At 38.9% G+C, this 27,239-nt stretch overlaps 1 protein-coding gene across 5 annotated transcripts in view; it reads left to right on the forward strand.

The window, feature by feature from the left end:
* The first annotated feature begins 42 nt into the window (after nt 1–42).
* The window catches only part of HBS1L (HBS1 like translational GTPase), a 91,329-nt gene continuing 64,132 nt past the window's right edge, over nt 43–27,239 (forward strand). The window contains exons 1-5 of one of the 5 annotated variants that reach the window (XM_004587252.4): nt 43–223; nt 4,534–4,599; nt 8,055–8,183; nt 12,231–12,425; nt 14,124–16,512. In XM_004587252.4, coding sequence (XP_004587309.2) covers nt 181–223; nt 4,534–4,599; nt 8,055–8,183; nt 12,231–12,425; nt 14,124–15,589 — 1,899 coding nt within the window. In that variant the 5' untranslated portion in view covers nt 43–180 and the 3' untranslated portion in view covers nt 15,590–16,512. The other 4 variants (XM_058672612.1, XM_058672711.1, XM_058672765.1 and 1 more) reach the window with 4 other exon arrangements.

The raw sequence follows: 27,239 nt of genomic DNA on the forward strand, positions 1-27,239 counted from the left end.
ACCCTGTGAGGCTGCCGTAGCGCAGTGCGCAGGAGACTTTGCGCGTGCGCATGCGCTCGGAGCAGAGGCCTGCCGGAAGCCAAGATGGCGTACGAGTGGTCTCCTGGCCCCAGTTGGCGCCTTGTCAGTATCTGAGAGGGGTGTTTGAGAAGGGGCTGTGGAAAACTCCCGTTCGCCGCCATGGCCCGACATCGGAACGTCAGAGGCTATAATTACGATGAAGGTAGGTGTCGGGGTCCTTCCGAGAAGTCGCGTTCGCCTTTCCAGCTGGGATCCCAGCCTTCTGTTATCCACTTCCATTTGTGAGTTAAGACAGAGGTGCCGGGCGAGAATTCGGAGAGGCCCGAATGGGGCAAGTAACAGGATATCTGAATCCCCGCGAGGGGCGACCAGGTGTGACTTTCCGCCCTCCGAAGTAGATATTTTCGAGGGAGGAGCAAGTGTCGCCTAGAGTCAGGGAAGGGCGTTTGGGAGCCGGGATCGGGTGATAGACACGTAAACACGATCCTATCTCTGGTTTGTTTCCCACGCAGGTGCCTCTCTGTAATCCTTCTCCTCTGAATCCCCTCTAAAAACGTGTTCGTGAGCCGTAGCTTACTTGTAAATACGAGTCGACTTAATGCTTAAGTTCAAGACCCGATGTGATTGTGTTACATGTATGTTAAAAAAAAGTATTATATATATATACACACACACACACACACACCGTATATATATGGTATAGTCACATATATTTAGCTCAGTTAGTTTCTGCTGCAAGAATATTTTTGGCGTGTGTGAAATTGGAATCATAGATGACAGTAAAAAAAAAAAAGCTACATACCGAAGAGTGTGGGTCACGTGATCCTGTTCACCTTCGCTGGTAATGCTTACTGTAGGCGAGTTTTGAAATGGATGAAACACTAGTGCTATAGCAAGGAGTGCATGGGAGAGAAGCTAAATGATTTAAAGAAAAAAAAGAAAAGAAAAATGTGTGTGTATATGTGTGTGAATGTCATTAGAGTAGAGCTTCTCTCCCTTCAAGTGTGGCTGGTTACAGGACTCGCTGTGCAGCCTACAGACTGAAAACAAAAAACAATTATGAACCACTGCAGGCAAGAATAAAGACCTACTGCTTTTTAATGTGTGGAGGTTGTAGTGCGTAGTATGTTGGTCGTTACTGGCAACCCCAGTAGATGATGCTAGAACACTGTCAGTATGCTCTCTCGGAGGGCTGCTAACACCTTGCACTACATTTGGACGGTATGACCCAGTGTGTCCTGAGCACCTGTGAATTTTCTGGGGTTCATTTGAGAACGGAAACCCTTTTAAGTAAACATTGTAAGTGGATGTAGGCATTACATGTGGACTACTTTCTGGGACTTCAGACTGGGAAACAGTTTTACAAATACAGGATAAAGAGCATGAATATTTATTCTGTAGTCATTTCTGTAATAGTCAGTTATCATTTCCTTAAGCAACACTGAGTTCTTGGAGTATGTAGGATATTGAGGATAATTGGGAAGATAGCACCAGTTGTTATTAGGTGACTAGGGTGTATGAGGTGCTGCGAAAGGTATTCACAGAGAACTGTGGGGACCACTTGAGTGAGAATGCTCAACTGAGAGTGAACTGGGGGTGCTTTTGCAGAGTTTCTGTGTGAGGGAAGACGGCAGAGGAGAGGGCTAAGCCTCAGCGAGTGGAGAGTGTCTTCCCACGTTGGCCGTTGGCCAGTGAGGTCAGGTTGTCCTGTCACCATGTTGCTTTGGAATGACTGGTGACATCATAACCAGTTCCTTCCTTCCTAGGGGCCATTCCTTTTTCCTGCTTACAAAAGTTTTGCTTGTCTTCAGAGTGCAGTGTATTTCTCTTCTGAGTTAAACATTCCCTTGGACTCAAAACAATAATTTAGAGTTTTCTGTAAGTGATAGAACCTCAGGAGAGAGTTTGTTCTCTGTGACTTGGTGGGATTTTCTGTTTAATTCCTGCTTTTTCTTTCTAAGTACTTGGTTTTTGGGTGGTACTTTACATGACTGCTTCAATTACTAAATTAGAAATCAAGGAAAACAAAATTCATACTTTATTTTTATTCCAGTGCCAGGCAAAATACATGTGTAGTAAAGACTCCAAAATCTTGTGGAAATGAACCTCTTTACAAAGATGATAGAAAAATAATTCTCTTCATCTTTTATACATTGTGGCACTTTTAGGATCAGTTTCAGTATTGACAGACAGACCTAGTAGAAAGTATACTTATTACCTTTAGCATTTAAATATATATATTTATAAATGGGGCCTTATTTACTAATACATTATTACTTATTAACTTGGCACTGAAATCTGATAAGTTATTGTATGTTATCCATGTTTTGGGAAGCTTTCTTAAAAGATTTGTTTTTATTTGAAAGGCAGATTTTTACAGAGACAAGGAAAGTTGGAGATCCACCATTTGTTGGTTCACTCTCTGGTGGCTGCAACAGCCTGAGGAGAAGCCAGGAGCTTCTTTCCAGCCTCCCATGTGGGAACGGATCGGAAGTGGAGCAACTGAACACAAATTGGTATCCTTATAGGATGCCATGCTTGCGGATGGAGGATTGGCCTGCTCCTCCGCTATGCCAGCCCCTGTGTTTTCATCTGGGGGTAGCATTGATCTAATTGATCTTTGCCAGGAGCATGGTGTATCTGCTGAGTGAAAATTCTTAGAAATTAACTAATCGTGGGCCCGGCGGCGTGGCCTAGCGGCGAACTTCCTCGCCTTGAAAGCCCCGGGATCCCATATGGGTGCCGGTTCTAATCCCAGCAGCTCTACTTCCCATCCAGCTCCCTGCTTGTGGCCTGGGAAAGCAGTCGAGGATGGCCCAATGCATTGGGACACTGCACCCGCGTGGGAGACCCGGAAGAGGTTCCAGGTTCCTGGCTTCAGATGGGCGCGCATCGGCCCGTTGCGGCTCACTTGGGGAGTGAATCATCGGACGGAAGATCTTCCTCTCTGTCTCTCCTCCTCTGTGTATATCTGACTTTGTAATAAAATGAATAAATCTTTAAAAAAAAAAGAAATGAACTAATCGTATCCTGTGGAATTGATTTGGATAGTGTATTCCTGGTGACATTTCCCTAGCCATCCTGCTTAGTTCTAGTTTTGATGTTTGTGTGTTCCCCAGTTGCTTGGGTTTCTCATGCTGAGCACTTGCTGTGTGGTTTGTAATTGCCTGTTTTCTTGTCTGTGTTTTCAGTCAAATTTTGGTTTGGAAAGAATTGAAATGTGCTTACTGCTGTGTCACAGATGAGTCTAACAGATCCTGGCATAGTTTTAGTATTTGTCAGATGAAAGACTGATGAATAACATTTATGTGAATGTACTCATGATTCTTGTGGGTTTTTTTTTAAATTTATTTTATTTTTATTGGAAAGTCAGATATACAGAGAGGAGAGACAGGAAGATCTTCCGTCTGATGATTCACTCCCCCAAGTGACTACAATGGCTGGTACTATGCCAGTCTGAACCCAGGAGCCAGGAAGTTCCTCCAGGTCTCCCCCATAGGTGCAGGGTCCCAAGGGCTTTAGGCCATCTTTGACTGCTTTTGTAGGCCACAAGCAGGGAGCTGGATGGGAAGCAGGGCCGCCGGGATTAGAACCGGTGACCATATGGGATCCTGGTGCATTCAAGGAGAGGACTTTAGCTGCTAGGTCACCATGCCGGGCCTCTCTTGTGGGTTTTAGTGTCAAATAATTTGATATATTAACATATAAAAATGTTAATTTAGTGCCAAGTAGTTGTGTAAGCCAAGTCTTGGTCTGGAGGAGCTGATAGACTGATGGGGTGAGACAGGTGGCTGTGCTTTAAGGACACTACAGTGGAGGGTATGCTGGGGGTGATAGTGGTGCTATGGAGGGTGTGTTGGGGGTGACAATGGCACCATGGAGGGTGTGCTGGGGGCAACAATGGCGCCATGGAGGGTGTGCTGGGGGATAATGATGACAGAGAGATGTGCTTCTTAGGGTTGTCAGAGGACACTTCTGCAAATGGGTGTTATTTATGCTGAACCTGAACTGGAAGAAGGGAACAGCATTGGAAAATCAGATCAGAGAGCATATCCTAGTCATTAGGAAAACAGGCATTTGTCGACATCAGTGGAGTGAGCATAATGGTGTGTAAGGAAAGGCAAGTTCACGAAGAGCTTACCAGTTCCCGGCTGCTATGGAGGAGAGCTGTTTTGGTTTTTAGGAGGGCAGTTAGTGAAAAACTTTGGTGGGTCACTTGTTTCAGTTCTTTGTCAGTACTGGAAAGACAATTCAATTTTGTTCACAAGTTGAAAATGTTGAAAACTTTAAAACTCACTTAGCTTAAACACTGAAGAGCCATAGATGTCTGTGTATGTGAAGAATTTCAATGAATACTTTCTGAATGAAATTCTTACTGTTTGGAAAAGTAGAAATCCCAGGTCCCTTTAATTTTGATGAGTAATTTATTTGGGAGAGAATTCAGATACTTCTTCATCAATAACTGAAAGTATAAAAAGTTGTAAATGATTTTGTCTCTTGTTTTTGTTTCAGATTTTGAAGATGATGATCTGTATGGTCAGTCTGTGGAGGATGATTACTGTATTTCTCCATCAACAGGTGAATTTTATTATTTTGTAAAAGATTTATTTTGTTTGAAAGGTAGACTTACAGAAAGGGGGAAGAGATAGGGAGGGAGGGAGGGAAACAAAGAGGCAGAGAGAGTGAGAGAGAGATTGAAGGAGAGATTTTTTTCTGCTGGTTCACTGTCCAAATAGAGAAAGTGGCTGGAGCTGGGCTGATCTGAAGCCAGGTGCCTGATCTTCTTTTAGGTCTCCCACATGGGTGCCGGGGCCCGAGTACTTGGGCTATCATGTGCTGTTTTCCCAGGCCTTTAGTGAGCAGCCTGAGTGAAAGTAGAGAAAGAAGGAGAGATAGAAAGAAACAGAGACAGAAAATGAATTTTGCATCTGTTAGTTCCCTCCTGAAGTGGTTGCAATGGCTGGAGCTGAGTTGATCCAGAGCCAGGAGGCAGGAGCCAGGAGCCAGGACCTTTTTCCTAGTTTCCCATGGGGATGCAGTGGATGGATGATGTGGGCCATGCTCTGCTTTCCCTTGCCATAAGTAGGGAGCTGGATTGGAAGTAGGGTATCTCATAAGAGATGCCTGTGCCACAAGTGGAGCCCTAGTTTTGCTCTGCCACCATGCCAACCCCAAAATACCTTAAATTTAAGAATCACTACGGATGTGTATTTTTTCAGAAACAGTTTCTATTAAAGTTTGTGAAGAATAGCATTTTGCAATTATGTTTTTTTTCACCACTGTTATTTTCTGATTTTATTGCGTTTGTTGCCTTTTAGGTTTTCATGAATACTCCAAAAGTTTAGACCGCTTTTCACCTTCTGGGAGTGATTTGCCTAGCAAATTTAATAATCTCTACTTCTGAAACAGTGGCTTAAGTTTAAATTGAATTTGTGTGTTTGTGGGACATGGTAGTGATAGGAATACTGCTCCCCTGACCCCTAGGAAGTACAGTAGAAACTTTTACATTGAAAATGTTCTAGTCTCTGATTATTTCCTAAGTGACACTTGTTGCTTTCTTGTCTCACTTGATTTTTGTTTTTAAATAAAAAAATGGACCTGGTGTGATAGCTCAATGGCTAAATCCTCACCTTGCGTGCACCAGGATTGCATGTAGGCACCAGTTACTATCCTGGCCACTCCATTTCCATCCAGCTCCCTGCCTGTGGCCTGGGAAAGTGGTAGAGGATGACCCAAGGCCTTGGGACCCATGCACCTGCCTTTCCAATAAAAATAAATAAATATTAGATTTTTTAAAATTTATTGTATTTTGGAGGCAGAGGGGAGAGAGAGAGAGATAGAAAAAGACTCAGACAGATATAGAAGGAGAGAAACCTTTCATCTTCTGGTGTTTTCTCCAAGTACCCAGGAACCTGAGGCTCAATCTGGGCCTCCCACATGGTGGTAGGGACCCAAGTACGTGAGTCATCTACTGCTACTTCCCAGGTGCACATTGGCAGGCGGGTGGAATCGGAGTCAGTCTTGTACCTAGGACTTGAGCTAGGTGTTTGGTGTGAGGTACGGGTGTCCCATGTGGTGTCTTGCCCACTTTACCAGTTACTTGCTCCCTCAATTTATTTTGGAGTTTGTTCTTCATTTTAGTTTCTTCTTCACAGTTCTCAGAAAAAATATGTTTGTTGACCAAAATTACTGCAGTTTATTAAAACTGGTAAAGCAATTTTGTAAGTCACTGGGTAAAAAATGGATCTAACTACATTTTTAAATACCGTCATATTTTATTATATCTAAGATTCTGTTGGTTGTGAGGAATACCATTATTTTACAGACCACTTCAGAACAAAAGGTTTTGTTAATCAAGTTATTACATTACGCTGAGATGCTATTTGATAGTAAGGCATAGCTGAAGTTTTGAGATTTTAAGCATGTGAAAAAAATGTGTCCCTATAAGAGAATTTATGAAGTCATCTGACTTCATTATTCTGTATTATTATCGTGCAAAATAGGGATAGTATGTATTTATACACGTATGTGGATATAAGTAAATATATACATTCTTGAAAAACTTTGTGGTCTTCAAAATTACATGCTAAAAATCACAACTTGCCTAAAAGGTAGAGCCTGGACTGAGTGCTTGATTTGTAGAGTACCAACAGAAACAGGAATCTTAAAAATGCTTGCATGTTTGAAAAGAGAAATAGTGTTCTAATGTTAGTAAATGTAGGCTTTACATAAAAAAAGAAGTGAGAACTTGATTGAAGGAGATGTCATAAAGGTTGAAACTGATGAGGAAGTTGCGAGTGTCAAATCAGCCTTCACAGATCTAAGAGAACTGGGCAGTAATGTGCTCCTGAGTCAGGATGAGGATGCCTGGATAGATAAAGCGCAGTGGCGCAACATGAGAATGGGTAGAATTATGGTATAGTTGCAGTGTAAGAATCCATGTGGTTGGTATTACCGGATTTCATATCTGCTATCTTTATGTGGTGATACAAATTTGAAGTGTTGGGGGGGGATTTCATCGACTGAAGCATCTTCAGTATCCTCATTCTTCCTCTGTTAGTATGAGGAAAAAAAAATGTATTTTAGAAGAGTAGATTAAATTGTCTTCACAGGTATGTATTTTTCTACTTTTATGTGTTAGGTTCCTATATTCTTATATGTTTTTGTATCAGTTGCTACAGAGTTTCATGATACTGAGTGCTTCTGCAGCATTTTTATCTGTTTTATTTAGAATACTTATTTTAGAATAATTTAGAATAACTTCATTTTTCTTTTTTTCCTTTCCTGCTGGTCTGTAAGGTCATTGGCTTACCCTGTGAATGGAAAGCTCTTATGCCGTGGCCTCTGAGTGCAGGGGTTTGCTTAGGTCGCAGGGTGATTCTTTACATTGCTAGTAATGGCTTCCTAAAAACATGCAAAAGCCAAATGTAAGCAGCACGTTCTGAAAGAAAGCCAAGTAATGTAAAACCCCTTATTAAAGATTTTGCCTTTTGTTGACTGTTTCCCCCTAATGTATCCTTTGATTTCATTTGTTCACAACTCAATATCATCTCTAGAATTGAGGTCTTCAGAGAGCCTGTGTGTACTTTGAATGTGCCTGATGACTTTTTCCTACCTCATTTGTAGTTCATTTGTGATACTTGAATGTTTCTTATATAGTGACACCTTGATAATCTGTCCTCTTTGAATTGAGATGTGTAATAGTCCAGGTATGTTTTTGAGGGATGGCACTGCCACTGTAGCAGAGTCCCACATGCTAATAACTGATAAAGTTAGATATGTCATTCATTGATTTCCATATCAGTGTATGAAGATTAAGTAAGACCTGGTGAACTCTTGGACTCAGCAAAATAAGCAGTTCTTGTGAAGTGAAAATTAACTGAGTTCTTTTTTAGTTATCTGAATAAGCAACATTGTTATATCTTGTGAAATACTGTACTAAAAGGAGAAAGTTTTGTGTAACATGGTAGATAAGGATGAGATAAAAAGTTAATGGGACTGACTGTACTGTATCCTATGATTTTATATTTTAGCTGCTCAGTTTATTTACTCACGACGTGACGAACCTTCAGTTGCTGAACCTGTAGAAGAATATGATTATGAAGATCTGAAACAACCTTCCAACTCCATTTCAAGCCATCAGCTAAGTGAAATTGATCAAGGTATAGTGTAAAAGTTGACTGTTGTATTTCTTTACTAAAAAGTAGTTAATAACCAAATCCACCAAAATGTATCCATTTTAGTTTGATTGTTGCTAGCTGACTGGACAGTAATGATACAAACATCAATTATATCTTGAAAAATCCCCATTTTATTAAGTGTATAATAAACTTTCAACTTTTTGGTTGAAAACCGATTATTGTTTAGTAACTGTGACTTTTGAACTGTCCCAATCTTTAATTTTTCTTTCCATAAGAGAAACTACAGTGATTTGTTATAGCAACATTAAATAATATTTGTTGTTTAATAAAAGCAGTTTGGGGGAACATATAATTAGTTTATAGAAGTGTCTTCATTGACAAAGATACTGAGTGCCAAAAGACTGAAAAAAGTTTAAGACCATAATATGTGCCCTAATTTTTCACATCTGTGTACATTTAAAGATAAAACTTGTAAATTATGATGACATTGGTTCTTTGTTGGCTTATTTTCAAGTCTATTGGATTAATGAAGATATTTATATTTTGTGTTTCTTCTATAAATAAGTTTCAAAGATGACATTGTGTCAAGCAGTAGTGAGGCCATAGATTGATAGCAGAACTTGCATATCGTGATGTAACAGGAATACCATCTGCTGCAGTATTGAGGAGGGCTGGAGTGATTTGTGTTTTGAAGGAGGGCTGTGTTCTGTGAGGGGTTTTAGGATGCATTAGCAGGAGGCTGGAAGTGGAGGTGCTGGGCCTTGAACTGCTGCTCAGACATTTTTATAATTTTATCATAGAAATTTTATAATTTCAAACTAGGAAAATGAAGGAATCTGAATTGATCTTAAATAAGTCAGTAAAATACATATCAACTGCTGATTAAATAAAAAAATGGAAAAAAGAAAAATACAGCAAGCTTAGAAACTAGAAAGTGAAACAACAGATATAGTAGAAATAGAATTTCCTGTCAACTCTGTAAATACGTTTAAAAGTTCAGAAAAAAAGGCACAGAAGAACTATTTATGAACTCAGTAATATTGAACTGTATTTATAAACCTGTGTTTACGGTTAACATGGTGGGCTGAGAAGGTGGTAACAGAGTAGAAGTCTTTGCCTTTACCTGCGTTGTTTGTTTACTTCAGTTGACAATGATGGAGTGAAATCCAAAGTGATGTTTGGGAAGGAAAGCTAGTCCTTCCAGCCTGACCTATGTAAGGACTGATGACAATAACCATGATTACAGCTAGTTTTCTCCCATCTTTAAAGATTTTGTTTGCTGCACAGTAATTCTCGGGGTTTTAGGTTTGCCAGCAGGCCATGAGGTCACCGAGGGTGAGGCAGAGAGACAGTGTGACCTTTGGCCGCAAGAACTACAGAAGACAAGCTGGTGAGGAATGTCAGCTTTATTATGCACAAGTTACAGATTTTAAAGGGTAAGGAAGGGGAGGGCAGGAGGGAGCCTTCTGGCAGACCCCACGCCCACCAAAGACACTGTAATTAGCTGTATGACAACGTCCATTTCCCTAGATCTTCTGGTCATGTCAGAGGTCATGCTCTGCATATACTCCCCTTGACTGTGTAGCCATGTTGGAGGTCACACTGAAAACTGTTCCTCAGGCCATAGGGAAGGTTAGGCTTAGACCACGCCATCCAGGTGGCAGGGCAGGGGCCTGAGGCGATCACCCACAAGTAATAGAGAGGGCGAGACAAAGAGAGATCTTCCATCTGCCAACACACACCCCAATGGTTGCAGTGGTCTGCTTGAAGCTAGAAACCATTTAGGTCTAGCTTCATGGGCAGCAGGAGCAGCAGGAGCCCAAGTATGTTTTCCTGGTACCTTAACAGGGAACTAGGTCTGAAGAGGAGCAGCTGGGACTTGACCTTGTTCCTATATTGGATGCCGGCTTTGCAGTCGGTAACTTAACATGCTGTGCCACAGTGCTGACCCTGATGGTTGCTACCTTTGTCAAGGCACCATTCTAAATACTGGTCAGATATTAAAATGTGTAATCTTCCCAATGATGTAGGACAGTCATTGTCCTCATTTTACAGGGAAAGAAGAAGAGAAGGGAAGTGATTTTCCTGAGATTGTATAGGCTAGTAAGTGACAATAGGATCTGAGCCAGAATCCCTTGCTGCCTCTTGGTATCTATGGGAAATTGTTCCAATAATGAATTAGAAGAGACCTTGATGCTAGCTTAGCTTTGCTAAGCATTTTGTTTCAGTCTTAATAACTCATGTATTCATATTATTATAGTTTTTTGATGTGTTAAAATCATAGACTGGAGCAAAAACAATTGCCTAAATATTTGAATTTATTTTAAATAATTATAAAATAGGGCAATAGGAAAAACTTCCCTTTTTAAAAAGGGAGAATATTACTAGTAAAGTGCTTGCTTCAGTTTTGTGGAATAGGGAGTTTGAAAACCTTAATTCTGTTTTGGTTGTTGGTAACCTGATGGTGTCATGATATTTTATAAAAGATTTATTTTTATTGCAAAGTCAGGAGGAGAAACAGAGAAATATCTTCTGTCTGATGACTCATTCCCCAAATGACCACAACAAGCCATTGCTGCGCCAATCTAATGCCAGGAGCCAGGAGCCTCTTCTGGGTCTCCCACGTGGGTGCAGGGTCCCAAGGCTTTGGGCCATCCTCGACTGCTTTCCCAGGCCACAAGAAGAGAGCTGGCTGGGAAGAGGGGCTGCTGGGATTAGAACCGGTGCCTGTATGGGATCCTGGCGCATGTAAGGCAAGGACTTGAGCTGCTAGGCCACGGTGCCGGGCCTGGTGTCATGATTTTTAATCTTCATAAATTACAACTGATTGCTTGCTATGTCATGCTCAAGGAGTTAATGTTGGAATAAAAAAGGACAAATATAATAGCAGTGTGAGAAGTTTCAAGTGTTTGAAAATATGTTTATTAAGTCTTGGGTACGAGTTTCTGTTTTAGGTTTTAAGTACATAAAGCTTACGATTTCAAAGATTTTACATTAATTGATATTACTGATAATTTTTTAAATTGAAACAGGCATCAGAAGATTAAAATTCTTGAGCAGTATAGGCTATTGCTTTTTTATTTTTAAGATGAATATTCTCATCTACTTCATTCTCTCTTAGTAAGGTTTTCCTTATTATTCGATTATTTTACTTATTTATTTTTATTTTTTAAAAGATTTGATGATTTGAAAGAGTTGTAGAGATGAGGAGAGATCTTGCATGTGTTGGTTTACTTCGCAATTGCTGTAGTGGACGATGACTCGGCCAGGCTGAGACTAGGAGCTTCCTCTGGGTCTCCTGTGTCAGTGCAGAGTCCCAGGTGCTTGGACTGTCTTCCAGTTCTCTCTCAGGTGCCTTAGCAGGGAGCTGGATAGTAAGCAGAGCAGCTGGGACTCAAACCAGTGCCCTCGTGGGATGCTAGCATTGCAGGCAGTTGCTTAACTTGTTATGCTATAATGCCAGTCCTGCATTTTGCCCATGCGATTTTCAGAAATTTAGTTTTGTTTGGAGGGCAGATTTAGAGAGAAATTGACACATACATGCACAGAAAGAGAGATAGATGTTTTATCTGCTGATTCAACGAGACTGGCCATCTACTGGTTCAGTACCCAGATGAGAGCATCGACCAGAGCTGAGCCAACCTGAGACCAACAGCCAGAAGGCCAGGAGCCAGGAGCCTCCTCCTAGTTTCCACTTGGCTGCAGGATCTGTGGGTTGGAGCCACTTCTGCCTCTAGGATGCATTAGCAGGAGGCTAGCTTGGAGTTAGAGGGGCTGGGATTGAACCGGTGCTCAGATATGGGATGCAGGTGTCCCAAATGGTTGGTTAGCCTGTTGCATCCCAGCACCTCTATAGGGATTTCTTAGTTAATGAACTTGTTCCTTTGATTTGGAAAAATAGTTGTGTTATTGGTAAAAATATCATTATACATAATTTCTGCAAAGAAGTTAAATTGTAAAGGTTTCAGATCCTTTTGTCAGATGTGAAGATGAAAATTCTTTCATAGCACCGTTTAGTTCTGGTTTTGTCATTGCTGTTAGTTTTTTGATCGTTATTGTCTGTTCCAGCTCGTCTTTACTCATGCCTTGATCACATGAGAGAGGTGCTTGGAGATGCTGTGCCAGATGAAATACTGATTGAAGCGGTACTGAAAAATAAGTTTGATGTACAGAAGGCTTTGTCAGTGGTTCTAGAACAAGATAACCTGCAGAATTTGAAGGACGAGAGTGATGGAGTCGTATCTTCAGGAAAGACAGCAAAAGGTATGCCTTTACTCATTCTCTTTTATTTTATGTGGTTCATATTTTTAAAGGGAGCTTTAATTTGCTTTTTTGAGCTGTTAAAAAAATTTACTCTGGAAAAAAATTGAACTTCTTGAATTCTTTAGAAAATCTTTCATGATATAATTAATTATTTTTTGATATAACTAATTCTTGATGACTGTCAGATGTTCTAGTTTGTGAATTTTTAAAGCTGACCTCTGTATTTCTTTCCCTCTGTTGTAGCCTGTTTTCATTTTTGTTGGTTATTTCACTACTTGTTTGCATAATTATCAGAACTTAGGGGAGATAAAATGAGATAGAAGAAGACTTTCTGTTCTTGTTAGTATCTTGGCTAACTTCAGTTTTTTTGGCGATGGAAATTAATAATTAGGCAGCTAATTTGAAAAATATCTTTGTACTTATATTACATTATTTTATTTTATTTGGATTTTTTTTTAAAGATTTATTTTTATTGGAAAGTCAGATATTCAGAGAGGAGGAGAGACAGAGAGGTAGATCTTCCGCTGATTCACTACCCAAGTGGCTGCATCGGCTGGAGCTGAGCTGATCTGAAGCCAGGAGCCAGGAGCCTCTTCTGGGTCTCCCATGCAGGAGCAGGGTCCCAAGGCTTTAGGCCGTCCTCAACTGCTTTTGCAGGCCTTCAGAGGGAGCTGGATAGGAAGTGGGGCTGCCGACAAGACAGTGTGTTGCTAGGCTAACACAGTGGGCCCATTTTATTAAGGTTTTAATAAATATTATGAGAATCGTAACTTATTAGTCCTGCGTCTCATAGCTAGATCTTTAAATTTGTAAGAGTGGGGATTAGATTTGAAATTTGGAAGAAGAAAGAAGGGAGCTAGTGATTGATTTTCTGTCTGTTCTTGGGAGCATGGTTGTTTACTGAGTTGATATTTTTTATAATGTGGCCTAGATGATTGCTGTAACAAAGTTGCAAACGATTTTACTGTGAAGCAGTGTTTTAACTGAAGTAGGGGGCAAGAGTGTGTATCTTCAAGTGACCATTATGGACATTTACGTGAAATGTCATCCGTATTCACAGTGCATCCCTGATCAGTAGACATTACAGAGTGCTGTTTGTTTGCTAGCTTGTTTAATGAGCCAAAGTTCAGAAGAAATTGAGCTTTTTTTTTTTTTTTTTTGAGGTATTTTGAATCTGAGGCAGCCTTGACGTTTACTTGAATTCTGATAAAATTTTACATTATTAAATCATTGAAGATTAGAACTTTTTGAAAAATAAAAAAAAAAAGATTTACTTATTTATAAATTCCAAAGGCAGAGTGACAGGGAGGGAGGGCGAGGCGGGGAAGCCGTGCTGTTCTACTCTAAATGTCCACACAGCAGGAGAGCTCGGTGGAACCCAGAGGTCAAGACCTCTGTATGACTCTGCAGGGTAACAGGAACCAACTGACATTGACCGACTTGGTGCTGGTATTTGTACATGTCACTGAGCATATTAGGAGGGCACTTTAGACTGTTGATAGTAGATAATATTCCTTTGTTATTGTTATAGAGTGTTCACTTAATGCCATAAGCAAAAGAAAGATTTATTCATGTCATAAGCAAAAGAAAGCATTTAGTAATTAAATGCCTCATTTCATGTTTCCTTTTGGTTGCTGTGGCTGTCTTCTGCATATGTCAATCTGTTCATCTGGAAATTAATGGCTCTTGTAAGGTAAGGAGTCTTATTTTCTTCCTCTGAAATTTCAGCCGAAAATACTCAAAATTCTTACTTTCAGTCAGGAAAGCATTTGAATTGCAGTAGCAAATCCTTTGATTTTTCTAGTTCAGTAGCAAAATATGGATTGTATCATAAGCCTTTAGTGGTACCAAGTCACTGTTTACCCCACAGAAAACAGAAACTTGAAAGACCCCAAAGTGAAAAGAAACTAGAATCATGTAAGTTAACAAGAGAGCTTTCAGTAGCTGACTTAATTCATAATATACCAAGAGATTCGTGCACAAGTCAGCCATCAGTCAGATTATCATCCAAAGATAGTTTGGAAAATCTGCTTTCGAAAAATCCACATGCTAATTTGTTGAGCCATCAAGTATTGGATTGTGTTTCCAAAGATGATTCTGCATTCAGAGGAATACCAGACTTAGAGTCATTAATGATAAAGAACACACGACCTAATAACTCAAATAATTTGCCACCTGATTTCCAAAACATTCCAGAACAAAGCAATTTGGCAAGTTTAAATAATCATATACAGTTAACTAGCTCATTGGAAAATATGACTCTTGATAATCTAAATACTGATAAAGAGGTTGAACTTGGAAGTATTTCTTTGGTTGGGCCAAGTGCCAAGAATCACATTTTAAAAAAGGACAGTTCACAGTTGTCCCAGCGTGGAAGTACATCCCTGGCTGAACTGTTTCAGGAACAGCAAGAGACCAGTCCAAGTCAATGTTTAACTTTATCTGATCTTTGTAGCCAGCATTCATCTTCCAGTTTCTCAGATTTAAGTTTGGGATCCTTTCCCCTGTCACAGTTGGCAAACCACTGTCAGTCTTCAACTGAAATATCAGAGTTATCAGGATCTCTGTCATCTTTGGCATTTCATAAAACTTCTCCCACAAGAGACCTTGAGAATTTGTCACTTTCTGATTTGATTGCAGAGACAATTGCTGTAGACAGCTCTCAGATTAAGAAAGATTCTTTGGAGCGAAGTTCATCTGAAATGAAGTCTCCTGGGATAGATTCAAATATTGATCTTAGTGTCCTTATAAAAACATCAGATTTTGTTCCAAAGCCTGTGGTAGATGAATTAGTTCCTCCAACATCATCAGGAACTAAAGTTTTAAGTTCAAGGGTAGGGAAAAATTCCAGTTCCATTAAGGATATTAAGAAAAACAAAAAAGGCTCTCTGAGTAGAAGAACACCATTTTCTGTTTCTTGGACCAAGGCCCTTGCTGCTAGACCTTCAGCTTTTGCTTCAACACTGTGTCTTCGTTACCCACTGAAAGGCCACAAGCGACGTGCCATTGACCTCTACAAGACTTTTCTTTACAGTAGACAGGTCCAGGATGTAAAGGACAAAGAAATAAGTCCTCTGGTAGCAATAACACCATTTGACTTCAAATCACCATCTCCTGATGACATTGTAAAAGCTCATCAAAAGCAAGCATTTACTAGAGAATAGTAACAAAAGGAAAACCTCATTACTGTTGTAGAGCTTTTTATTTAAAATTAATGTAGTCTTTATAGGATCACTTCATATTATGGGATTCAAGGTGTGAATTTTATATTAAAATTATTTTAGGTCAGTTGATAGTATGTTTTTGCACTGAAATGATTGTTTTTACTCTTGTTTAGTGATAACTGTCTTTAAGTTGTTAGCCTTTAATGAGTGTATGTTTACAAAGGGCAAATGAACACTTGATATTGTGAAATCAGACCTCAGATATTTTTGTTTGACATTCAATTTGTAAGTCTTAAAATGAGCTATTTTCCTCTATACAGTATTTTTGTGCTTTATTCTTTAAAAAAGCCAACATGAGATTATTATAGTTTAGTATGAGGGTTATTCTTATGTGTGGTATAGCATAGCTGAAATAGAATTATATTTTAAAGTATTGTTGACATCATTCCCAGTATCATTATTTTTCTGTAGGTGAATACAAAAATTTTTCTATTAGAAAAATCTTTAAATTTCTGACTTAAGAATACCCCGGAGGTTGTTGAAATACATTTTTGATGAAAATAAAATGAAAATCTTTTAAGGGATCATGTAAATATTGAAGTTGGATTTATACAGAAATTATTTTTATACATTTTTGGGACAGTTTGTCATAAGTGTGTATTTTAAAATAAATACATACAAAGTGTTTTCCAGTATGGCTGTGTTTTGTTTGGATAGATAATCTTACCAAATATCTTTAGTTTTCTTTTTTTACGTTAAGCAATGAAAGGTGGAATTCTCCTTTTTGCTACAGGCTGTGTGCTCTGCAGTGGTAGTTTCAGATTGGCCAGATCAAATAAGAGCTCTTCAAGTCTGTAGAATAATATGTTTCGTTTGTCTCTTAGACTTAAAGAACTTGTCCACAACTAGCATTCAGAGTGGCTGAAGAGTCAGGGGAAGGGAATGCTATCAGAATACAGGTGCTGTGGCTTCCCCCTAGGCCTGCTGACTGTCCCCTAGTGTGTGTGTTCACAGTGGTCGCCAGGTAGTGCTGATGTGTACTTACGTTGGAAGTACCGCTTTAGAGAAGGAAACCACTGGAGTGAAATTAGTAATGCTAAGAAGAAAGCAAGATTCATAATTATAGAATTTAGGAATACCAAAGAAAGTTGCTAACTAGGAATTATGACCTTTTGCATAAAATGATGCAGGTATTAATATTTCTTGCCAAAAAATAGTCGTGTCTTAACTGAAAACGAAACAGCCTTTTCCCAGCAAAGAAATATTTTTCTCTGGCAGCTGTGTCATTATGCATTTCTTTTGTTTTTGACAATCCTTCTGGTTTTTAGAATAACATTTCAATAATCTTAGCCCTGTTTTATGTTTTTGTGTTTAGCATTCTGCTGGAAAAAGAGGGCTCAGTGTGTCTTCACTATTCTTGACCAAGCACTTATTGATTTTCTGTGATGTCTTCAGATTTTGTTTGTAATTGCTATTTCCAGGCACATAATACTGATGTTAAAGAGATCGTAAAAATAACAAGCTGTGTTTTATGATCGATTTTAAATTTGAATTACCCCAGCTGCTGAATTTGTTTTTTTAATCTTGAACGTTGATCAGACATTTTGGTAATTTTGAGCTATTAGTATGTGACTCATCTACTACACTTATATATATGCAGGCTCTTATTTCAAAGTGGATTGTGTCCTAAGAGTTTGTAACCGACAATAATTCTTGGTAGATTAAGTGCCATGTAAGTGGTCACTTTGCACATGAATCCACAATATTTACTTAACCCTTATTGAAGTTGATTAGAGGTATTATTTTACCTTCTTGTAACAAACAGATTTTTAAGTGGAAATAAACTAGAATTTAAGCCATGTAGCAAACCTGGTAGAGTGATATTTGATAGCTAATTAGGATTCTAAATGCTTCTGTAAGATTTGTTTTTGTGGGGAAAAAAATGTGTCTGTAATGCAGGGTGGTAAAGGAAAGCAACAACAGGTGTTTGGTAATAACGCTTAAGACATCTGCTCGCAGTCTTGGAATGCCTAGGATCAAGTCCTGGCTCTACTTCCACTTAGCTTCCTGAAGAGGTGTGTCCTGGGAGATAGCTCAGGTAGTTCAGCTGCCACTCATCTGGAAGACCTAGTGTAAGTACCCACTCCTCGCCTTGACACGGTTCACTTGTGCCAGTTGTGAGCATTTATGTAGTGAATTGGTAGGTAGGAGAGACCTTTCTCATTTTTTCAGCTTTTCACATAAATAGTTAAAACTTTAAAACATATTTTAAATAGAGCCTGGCACAGTAGCCTAGTGGCTAAAGTCCTCGCCTTGCATGTGCTGGTATCCCATGTGGGCGCCACTTCCCATCCAGCTCCCTGCTTGTGGCCTGGGAGGGCAGTTGAGGAAGGCCCAAAGCCTTGGGACCCAGTGCCCGTGTGGGAGATCCAAAGGAAGCTCCTGGCTCCTGGCTTCAGATTGGCTCAGCTGTATCTGTTGTGGATGCTTGGGGAGTGATTCATCGGATGGAAGATCTTCCGCTCTGTCTCTCTTCCTCTCTGTATATCTGATTTTCCAATAAAAATAAAACAGTTCTTTAAAAAAATTTTTTTTTAAAAAGATTTTTATTGTTATTGGAAAGCCGGATATACACAGAGGAGGAGAGACAGAGAGGAAGATCTTCCATCTGATGATTCACTCCCCAAGTGAGCCACAACAGGCCGGTGCGCGCCGATCCGATGCCGGGAACCTGGAACCTCTTCCAGGTCTCCCACGCGGGTGCAGTGTCCCAGTGCATTGGGCCATCCTCAACTGCCTTCCCAGGCCACAAGCAGGGAGCTGGAACGGGAAGTGGAGCTGCCGGGATTAGAACCGGCGCCCATATGGGATCCCGGGGCTTTCAAGGTGAGGACTTTAGCCACTAGGCCACACCACCGGGCCCTAAAAAAATATCTTAAATACCTTTACAGTGTCCCCTTTTTCCTGTCTTGGCTCCTGACCTGTTTGGCATTTACTTGACAACACTTACCCTGTTGGCTAAGCAAATGTCACACGGTCTTGAGATTCAGAGGGTAAAACCAAGAAGACCATTCTTGCCCCTACTGGCCCTTGACCTGAAAAGTCAAGTGTCTGCTGGTTAATGGATGCGTTTGCTATGACAACGAATGTTTGTGCTCAGTGTGCATTCTGTCCTTGCAGCTATTTGTTGACTACTGTCTTGGTAGTTCAGGTTATGCTCGCTGTTGATAGTTTATTTTCTAGTTCCGGTATCAGTTTTAGATACAAAGTGTTATAATGAAGTACATTAGTATATTCCTTTAGGAGTAAAATAATACAACAATTTAATTCTGATTCCTGTGAGTCACAAAGGATTCAAAAGCTATCATTTTTCCTTTTTAAAAAAATTTCATTAGTCCACTGTTTCATTCTTTTGCATTCTAAAATGTTTAGTTGTCTTTATAATTGTCAAGATTCAGGGTTTTGTTTCTCAATAAACATTTTCTTTAACTTTTCTTTCCTTTTTCTCTTTCCTTCCTCCCTACATAATAAACTGGCATCTCGCCACCTTTCCTCTCTAGTGCTAAATTTCCCTTTCTTGATTTTTATTAAAAATTCTTCCTTTTCATACAAGTAGTAATAACATTCTTGGTGTTTTATTTTTAATGTTCAGTGGAAGATCATGCTGTTAATTGTTACATGAGGGTAAAACCAGTAAGGTTCTTTTCTTTTTATGAAAAGAGGAGCACTTGAGATAAGGAGAGTTAAGAATGAAGTTTTGTATGATTATTTATGTTGTAAATTGATCCTGAACACATGTGGGCCCTTGGAAGGACATAAGCACACATTGTATATTGGAAAGAACTGTACATCAACAGGTTACTCTGTTTTGTGCTGCTATAAATATATATTTGGTTATATAATCACTTAAAGTGTATTTCAGAAATTGATTTCTATTTTCCATTACTTACATAAACAATGAAAGATTTCTTAACAAAGAATGTTGACAGGACAGGGAAAGATAAATATGAATTTAGTTTTTTTTAACCCTGTATATGTATAATCATATAAAGCTCAGTTTATGCAGTTGTTTAATTTTTAGGTTGTAAGAGACTGGTCATATTTTGAATGTGCATGAATTTTTGCAAAAGCTTTAATGGAAGAAATGATGATTCTGAGGTTTTTTTTAAGCCAGGCAAAAATAAATATATTTTACAGGATTTTCTATATAAACTTGGTATCTTTAGAATGATATTTTAATAATTTATATTGATGGTACTGTTCTAAATGTCTCTCACCAAATTAAAAATAAGCTATGTGGTAGCAGAGAATTTAAGTTATCTGTCATTGAGAATTCTTTCTACCCACAGGTAAAACTTTATATACTCTTTTTACTTTTTAGCCCTCACATAGAAACATTGTTAAAGTGTAGGCTACGGTAAATATTGATAATGTAATTCCTAAAACGACTGGAAGTTTACATTAATAAAAGTACAAATTTTAGACACAGGAGATGTACTAAGAAGAACAAAAATAAGATTTTTGGCATCAAGGGAGGTGTATAGCCATGTAATTAGGTAATTCCACTCTTCCTTGTTATCGTGTTGGTTGTGTGGCATTGCACCCTGTCCGCCTGCCATCCGTGTCTTCATTCAAGCTGCCAACTCCTCTTTTTTCTGATATTAGTATCACTATCGTCTACTTGCCAACATTAACTCTAGTATCACTCCTTGATTTCTCTCTCCCTCACCTACTACTTAGAGTTGATCTGTTTATTCTACCTTGTGTGTAAGTAAAACGTATGTGTACACACACACATTCATGCATGAAGTGTAGTCAGTCCCTGTTACCTGCAGTACTTATGTTATCTAAAGTCACTGGGGACACAGAATTAGCCAGTACAGAAACAGGCGGGTTTCTGCAACATGTCATTAGGCAATCAATTTGTAACCTTGTTGTGTTTGTGTTCTATTTAAATTTATTAATTTAATATCTGCAGTCGTAAAATCTGAAGTTCTCCAAACTCTGCAATTTCTCAGTGTGACGGTAAAATGTGTGCAAACAGCTCAAAGTCCAAAAACTGAGACTGAAACTATCTTCAGTCTGAAGGAGTTCAGATAAGTGGTATCAGTCTCTATGGTTTATACATCATTGAATCATTTGTGCTACAATTGATGTTGTTAATGCTTATCTTTTTTTGGTGAGTTGTATTATAGTCTTCTGTGCTTCAAGACATCAGACATCACTTTGGCACTCCAGTTTCAAGTCGTTTTAAATGGTAGAGTCAACATAAAAAAGCAATGGATAAAACATGCCACTAAATAGTACATGAAAAGGATGCTTGTAGACATTTGTATGCAGTATGAGGCTTGAAGTAGGAGGCAGAATGATTGCTTGTTTGATTTCACCTGGGGACGTGCATGCTGGATGATTCAGTGTTCGCTGCTTTGAACATGTTTGAGTTGACTGCAAGTGGTGGCTGCCGTGTTGCAGTGAATTTTAGTAATTAGGTGAAACCACAAATGTGGGGTACACTGAAAGTGAGGATCCGTTGTATGTTTTGGTTCACTATGTATCCTTTTCTCTTCAAAAGCATTAACTCTAGACAGAATTGCTGAAACTAATGTTTCATGGCCATTTGGTGTATTTTCCTCTAAAGTGCTCTCAACACTAGAGCTAGAGTGACTTTTCTAAAATGTAGATATATTTTTCAGTTTTCCTGTGTAAGTTTTTTTCTTCTCTAGCCCTCTTTTAAAAACTGTGTATCTTCCAATTTTAAGAATTCCACACCCAAAAAGCCTGCTACTCCCACAGGCATTCCCAGACAGGGAGCAGGGGAGGACCCATGCCCCAGTTCATAAAAACAGCAGTCTGGATACAAGCTGGGTTCAGTTCTCTCTTGAGATGTCCACTTTGTCTGCCAGCTGTGTTTCTCTTCATTAAACCTGGCTGGCATGCTTACTGCAAAAATGATATCTTGCCTAGATCCACCCAAGCAAACTTTCCCAGTTTCTGCTGCTTCGATAGTTCTCACCTTCTTTCTCTTCCTCTTCCCTTCAAATTGTAGTTTAGATTTCATGTAGACTAATCATAGGCAGGAGAACCTCTGTGTGTACCCATAATTTCGTCGTTCTCCTTTTATTACCGCCCACTCCATGTGAAATCATAACCTTCACAGTGTCACTGTACATGGACACTTTGTCTTGTAGCCTTGCCTTATCTTCACAGCACTTCATGCTATCATCTAATGTTCTCTTTGTGTTGTATATGCACTTGGTTTTGTTCTCCATCTCTTACATGTTCCCCATGTAGCTCACTTCACCATTGAGTTCTATAAATGCAGGAATTGTGGGTGTTCACTTCTGTAGTCTTGGTGTAAGGACCGTATGACATAAAAATATAGGAAAAAAATTTAAAGTAAAAAGTAAGTATTTAGCAGATTTCACTTCAGTCTTATTTCCTTGAGAAAGCCACTGTAAATAATGTGTTTTTTTTACTCTTCTAGACATTCCTTGTTGAATGCATATGAACATATATATATATATATATGCTTTAACACAAAGAAGTGTATACTATATCTGTGTCACTTAGTAAGCCATTTTGTACTCTTAATATTTGCCAGAAGAGCTTAATCTCATTCTTCAAAACTATAAAATTCTGTGATTGTGTCATCATTAATTTTTTTTTTTTAAAGATTTATTCATTTTATTACAGCCAGATATATACAGAGGAGAGACAGAGAGGAAGATCTTCCGTCCGATGATTCACTCCCCAAGTGAGCCGCAAAGGGCCGATGCGCGCCAATCCGAAGCCGGGAACCTGGAACCTCTTCCGGGTCTCCCACGCGGGTGCAGGGTCCCAATGCATTGGGCCGTCTTCAACTGCTTTCCCAGGCCACAAGCAGGGAGCTGGATGGGAAGTGGAGCTTCCGGGATTAGAACCGGCGCCCATATGGGATCCCGGGGCTTTCAAGGCGAGGACTTTAGCCGCTAGGCCACGCCGCCGGGCCCGTCATCATTAATTTTTAACAGTCCCTACTCACAAGCATTTTTAAATGATTGTAATTACTGTTATTAATGATATAAAATTGAATATAGGACCTAGCATGGTAGTCTAGTGGCTAAAGCCCTTGTTTGCATGTGCTGGGATCCTTTATGAGCTCTGGTTGGAGTCCTGGCTGCCCTTGCTCCCATCCAGCTCCCTGCTTGTGGCCTGGACGACCCAGAGCCTTTGGACCCTGTACCTGTGTGGAAGACCCGGAAGAGGCTCTGGGCTCCTAACTTCAGATTGGCTCAGCTGCAGCCATTGCGGCCGCCTGAGGAGTAAATCAATGGACTAAAAACCTTCCTTTCTGTCTCTCCTTCTCTCTGTATATATGACTTTCCAATAAAAATAAATAAATCTTAAAAATAAAAAAAAGACATAAAGAGAGGGACCACATCTTTATTTAAAAGAAAAACAACTGAATGTATATCCTACATTTCTAGAAATTAGATTTCTGGGCCAAAAATTGATACTATTTGATCATATCTAACTGCATTAATAGAGATAGTAATGATCTTGTTGATACTAGTTTGTATTTCTGCCCCAGTTCCCTGTGCTCTGTTTAAGGTGCTAATTGGAAAATACCTTTTTTTTCATTTTCATTTGTGAGGCTTGATTCTCTCCTCATATAATTAGGTATACTTGTTTTCTCAGAATGTTTGCTTTTAATCATTTTTTTATTTTTAAGATATGTGCATATAGGAGTCTATAAACACACATACATATATGAAGGGTTTTCAAACAGTGTCAAGATTGTGCATTATGAAAATACTTTATAGATTTCAAAAAGTTTTTGCTTAAATCAACTTACCTTTTAATTCCATTTTCTACACTTTCTGAACTATCTATGTATTGAGGTATTAAGGATATTACATCTTTAAAAATGTTGTATGTATGGAAAATAGTTTTTATATTGCTTCCTAATTCTTAGATCATTTTAAGGAGACATTTTTTCATTTTTAGTTATTAAAAATTTTTAATCTTTTAAGTTTTTGAGAATCCTGCTCTATTACAAGTTGTTAAGAAATGAAATAATCATTTTTTCTTCTAATAATGTTGACAGATTGATTTGTAACTTTGATTCAGTTGGTAAGAATGGCTATTTCAGGAATACGCTTTCTCCACTAATATTTTCACTGTTTAGGGAAAGGTAGCATTATTAAAGTACTTTTTTGTTGAATTACACATCTGTTTTTTTTTTCTAATATTATTTTTATTGGAAAGGCAGATTTATAAAGAGAAGGGGATTCTTAGAGATCCTCCATCTGCTGGCTCACTCCCAAAGTGGCTGCATTGGCCGGAGTTAAACTGATTCGAAGCCAAGAGCTTCTTTGGGTCTTCCATGTGGGTTCAGGGTCCCAAGGCTTTGGACCCTCCTCGACTGCTTTCCCAGGCCACAAGCAGGGAGCTGGAGGTGAAGTAAAGCAGCTTGAACGTGAACTGGTGCCCTTCTGGATCCTGGCGTGTGCAAAGGGAGAATTTAGACACTCAGCCATCATGAAAACTATTCTAACAGCCTTTAAATTGCTGTAGCTTTTTATTTCTGTTACTTTTTTTAAAATAAAGATTTTATTTATTTCTATTAAATTTGGAGTTAGAGAGATGGAGAGGTAAAGGAAGATCTGTTTTCTTATTCATGTCCCAAACAGCTGCAATTGCTGAGACTGGGCCAGGTCAAAGCCAGGACCATGGAAGTCATGTGGGTCTCTAATGTGAGTGTGTGGGACCAAGTATTGGGGCTATCCTCTACTTCTTCCCCAAGCATCTTAGCAGGGAGCAATGGGAACTTGAATGTTTGCTCATATGGGAAATGGCATTGTGGCGACCTCACAAGATTATAATGCTGGATCCTCTTGTGAGGTTTTAATACTTGTAGGCTATCTTCTTTTTCTTTCCTTCTTCAGATTTTCTTAAGTTACCTTTTTCCTCTAAGAGCTTTGGAAATAGCTGACAAAGTTAGTAAAGATGAAAGACAAGTGTGATTTTTATTGGAAGGTTTAATCATAACGAAAGTTTGTGTTTTTTGCCGGGAAAAAATTTAGTTTCATAGTGCCCAAAGGTTTGGATATCATTAAACATGCTTTATTATTATTTTCATGGATTTTCTAGTTATTGACCTAGTCTTATACTACAGAAACATGGTTTAATTAATGTGATTGATTTTGTTTGCTAATGTTTCATTTAAGATGATTCCAGCTTTTTAAACATTTTTTAATTTTTATGATACAGTTGCTTAGACTCAGGGATTTCCACTCTTCCCCTCCCCACAACCCTTCTTCCTCAATGTTTTCCCCTATATTATAACAATAGTATAGTCCTTCTTAAAATTAATTTGCAGTTGTAGTTTCATGCTTATGCTGTTTATTGGATTTTGGTTTCATTTGGGGTGATTTATAGAAAATACAATTTTTCTTCTCGAATAATTTGGCATTGAAATAATTCATTTCATGATATAATTCCTCTTTCTGAGTATTCTAGGGTTTGTTCTGAAAGTTTTAATTTTGTTAGGAAGTCATCCATTTCATCTGTGTTGACAAATGTATTTGTTGATTATACCAAACTTTGTTTTGTTGTTTTACCTACTCACATTTTAGATACTGTTTCCTCTCCTGTGCACTACCTACTCCCGTCTTCTTCCTCTTGGGTATTGCTGTGCGTTGCTCTGTGTGTTACTCTGTGCCTGGCTCCTCGACCAATAATTCATTGCAATTGTTTTAATTCATTACTTTGTGAGTTGGTTTATAAATGAACATGTTTTCCTTATTTTCTTCTTGTTGTCTGTTTTTCTGAGTGTAATATTTTTCTGAATGGAAATTTTTATCTATGGAAATTTAGACACAAAAAAATGCAGAGAATAAAATGACCTCATTTGAACTACCATTTAACAGAAGCTAATATTTATGACCCACACATTTTATGTATGTCTTTTAAGAAATAAGCCATTAGATTGTAATCCTAGTCCCACTTCCTACTTCCTGAGTTGCAGGTGATACGTGTTATTCCTGTCTTCTTACATCTTCATACATCTCTGTTATTTCCCCAAGGAATTTTTCATTTGCTTTATGTGGTTTTTCAGTTACTCTTACATACTAGCTATGCACAATTTTGATTTCCTTTTTAAGCTAACAATTTTAGAAAGTTTTTTGTTTGCTTGTTTGCTTCAGTGACTGGGTTAATAGTATGTTTTTCTTTTGTGGACCAGTATTTTTTATAATAATGTTACTGATACTTCTTAACAGTTATGCTTGTAGATGATAAAATACAAAGTTTCTGTTTGTTACATTTTAGAGTATTGAGTTTCATATTCTTTTTCATGTTATATTTCTTGGTTGGTTATAGGTTGAGAGAGAAGGTAAAGTAATCCATTTGTATTTTCATTTTGTCTCTTTCCTACAAATTTTATCCTATAATTTTTTTCCTGTATACTTAATTTTTTCATTAATATAAATTTCCTTTTTGGTATTTAAATTTATTTCTCCTCTTAAAAATTTTATAAGTTTATGTAAAAGAATTACAGAGAGGGGGGCAGAGACAGAGAAATCTTTAATTCTGTGGCTCACTCCCCAGATGGCTACAATGACCAAGGCTTGGTTAAGCCAAAGCCAGTAGCTTCTTCCAGAACTCCCGTGTGGACAGCAGTGACCCAAGAACTTGGGCTATGGCCAGCTGCTTTTCTCAGGCCGTTAACAGGGTGCTGTATTGGAAGTGGAGGAGCTGGGATTGGAGCTGGCATATCACAGGTGTTGGTTTAGCCTTCTGTGCCAGCAATACTGGCCCTTCATCTGTTTTTAAATAATTTTAAACATTCACTCTTAGAGCTATATTCCTTTTAGCTTTAGTGCTGTGTTCTTTCACTGATAGCATTATATAGACTGACATGGGCAGCATGGAGATTTTTTTTTTTTTTAAAGAAAGGCAGATTTACAGAAAGGAGAGAGACAGAAAGGTCTGTCTGCTGCCTAACTCCCCAAAGTGGCCGCAATGACTGGAGCTGAGCCAATCTGAAGCTAGGAGCCAGGAGCTTCTTCTGGGTCTCCCAAGTGGGTACAGGGTCCTAAGGCTTTGGGCCATCCTAGGCTCTTTCCCAGGCCACAGGAAACGAGCTGGATGGGAAGTGGAGCAGCTGGGACATGAACCAGTGTCCATATGGGATCCTGGAGTGTGCAAGGTGAGAATTTAGCCATTGAGCCTTTGAGCCATCTCTCTGGCCTCATTTTAGGTTTTTGAACTCACTGCATCTTGTTCCCTTAAGTCATGGTTCAGACCAGTTTTGTCAGCTTTGCCATTTTTTCCCCCTTTTTGAAGCAAGACAAAATCTAAAAAGCTAACAAGTGAAGTTCCCTACTGAAAGGTTAAATGTGTTTTTAAAAATTTATTTTATAGGCAGAGAGAGGGGAGAAAAAACCTCTCTGCAGCTGGTTATTGCTAAATGTTAGCTGCCAGACCATGCTGAAGCTGCAAGCCAGTAACTCAGTCCTGGTCTCCCATGTGGATGACAGCAGCCCAACTGCTGGATCCGACACCTGTTGCCTCCCAGTGAGTACCGTACTAGGAAACTGCCTTTAGGAGTAGAGAGGGAATTGACTGCAGCCTCTGGTACTGAGGTGAGCATCTCAGTTGCTAGGCC

Source organism: Ochotona princeps, chromosome 1, assembly GCF_030435755.1.
Source record: "Ochotona princeps isolate mOchPri1 chromosome 1, mOchPri1.hap1, whole genome shotgun sequence".
Lineage (NCBI taxonomy): Eukaryota > Metazoa > Chordata > Mammalia > Lagomorpha > Ochotonidae > Ochotona > Ochotona princeps.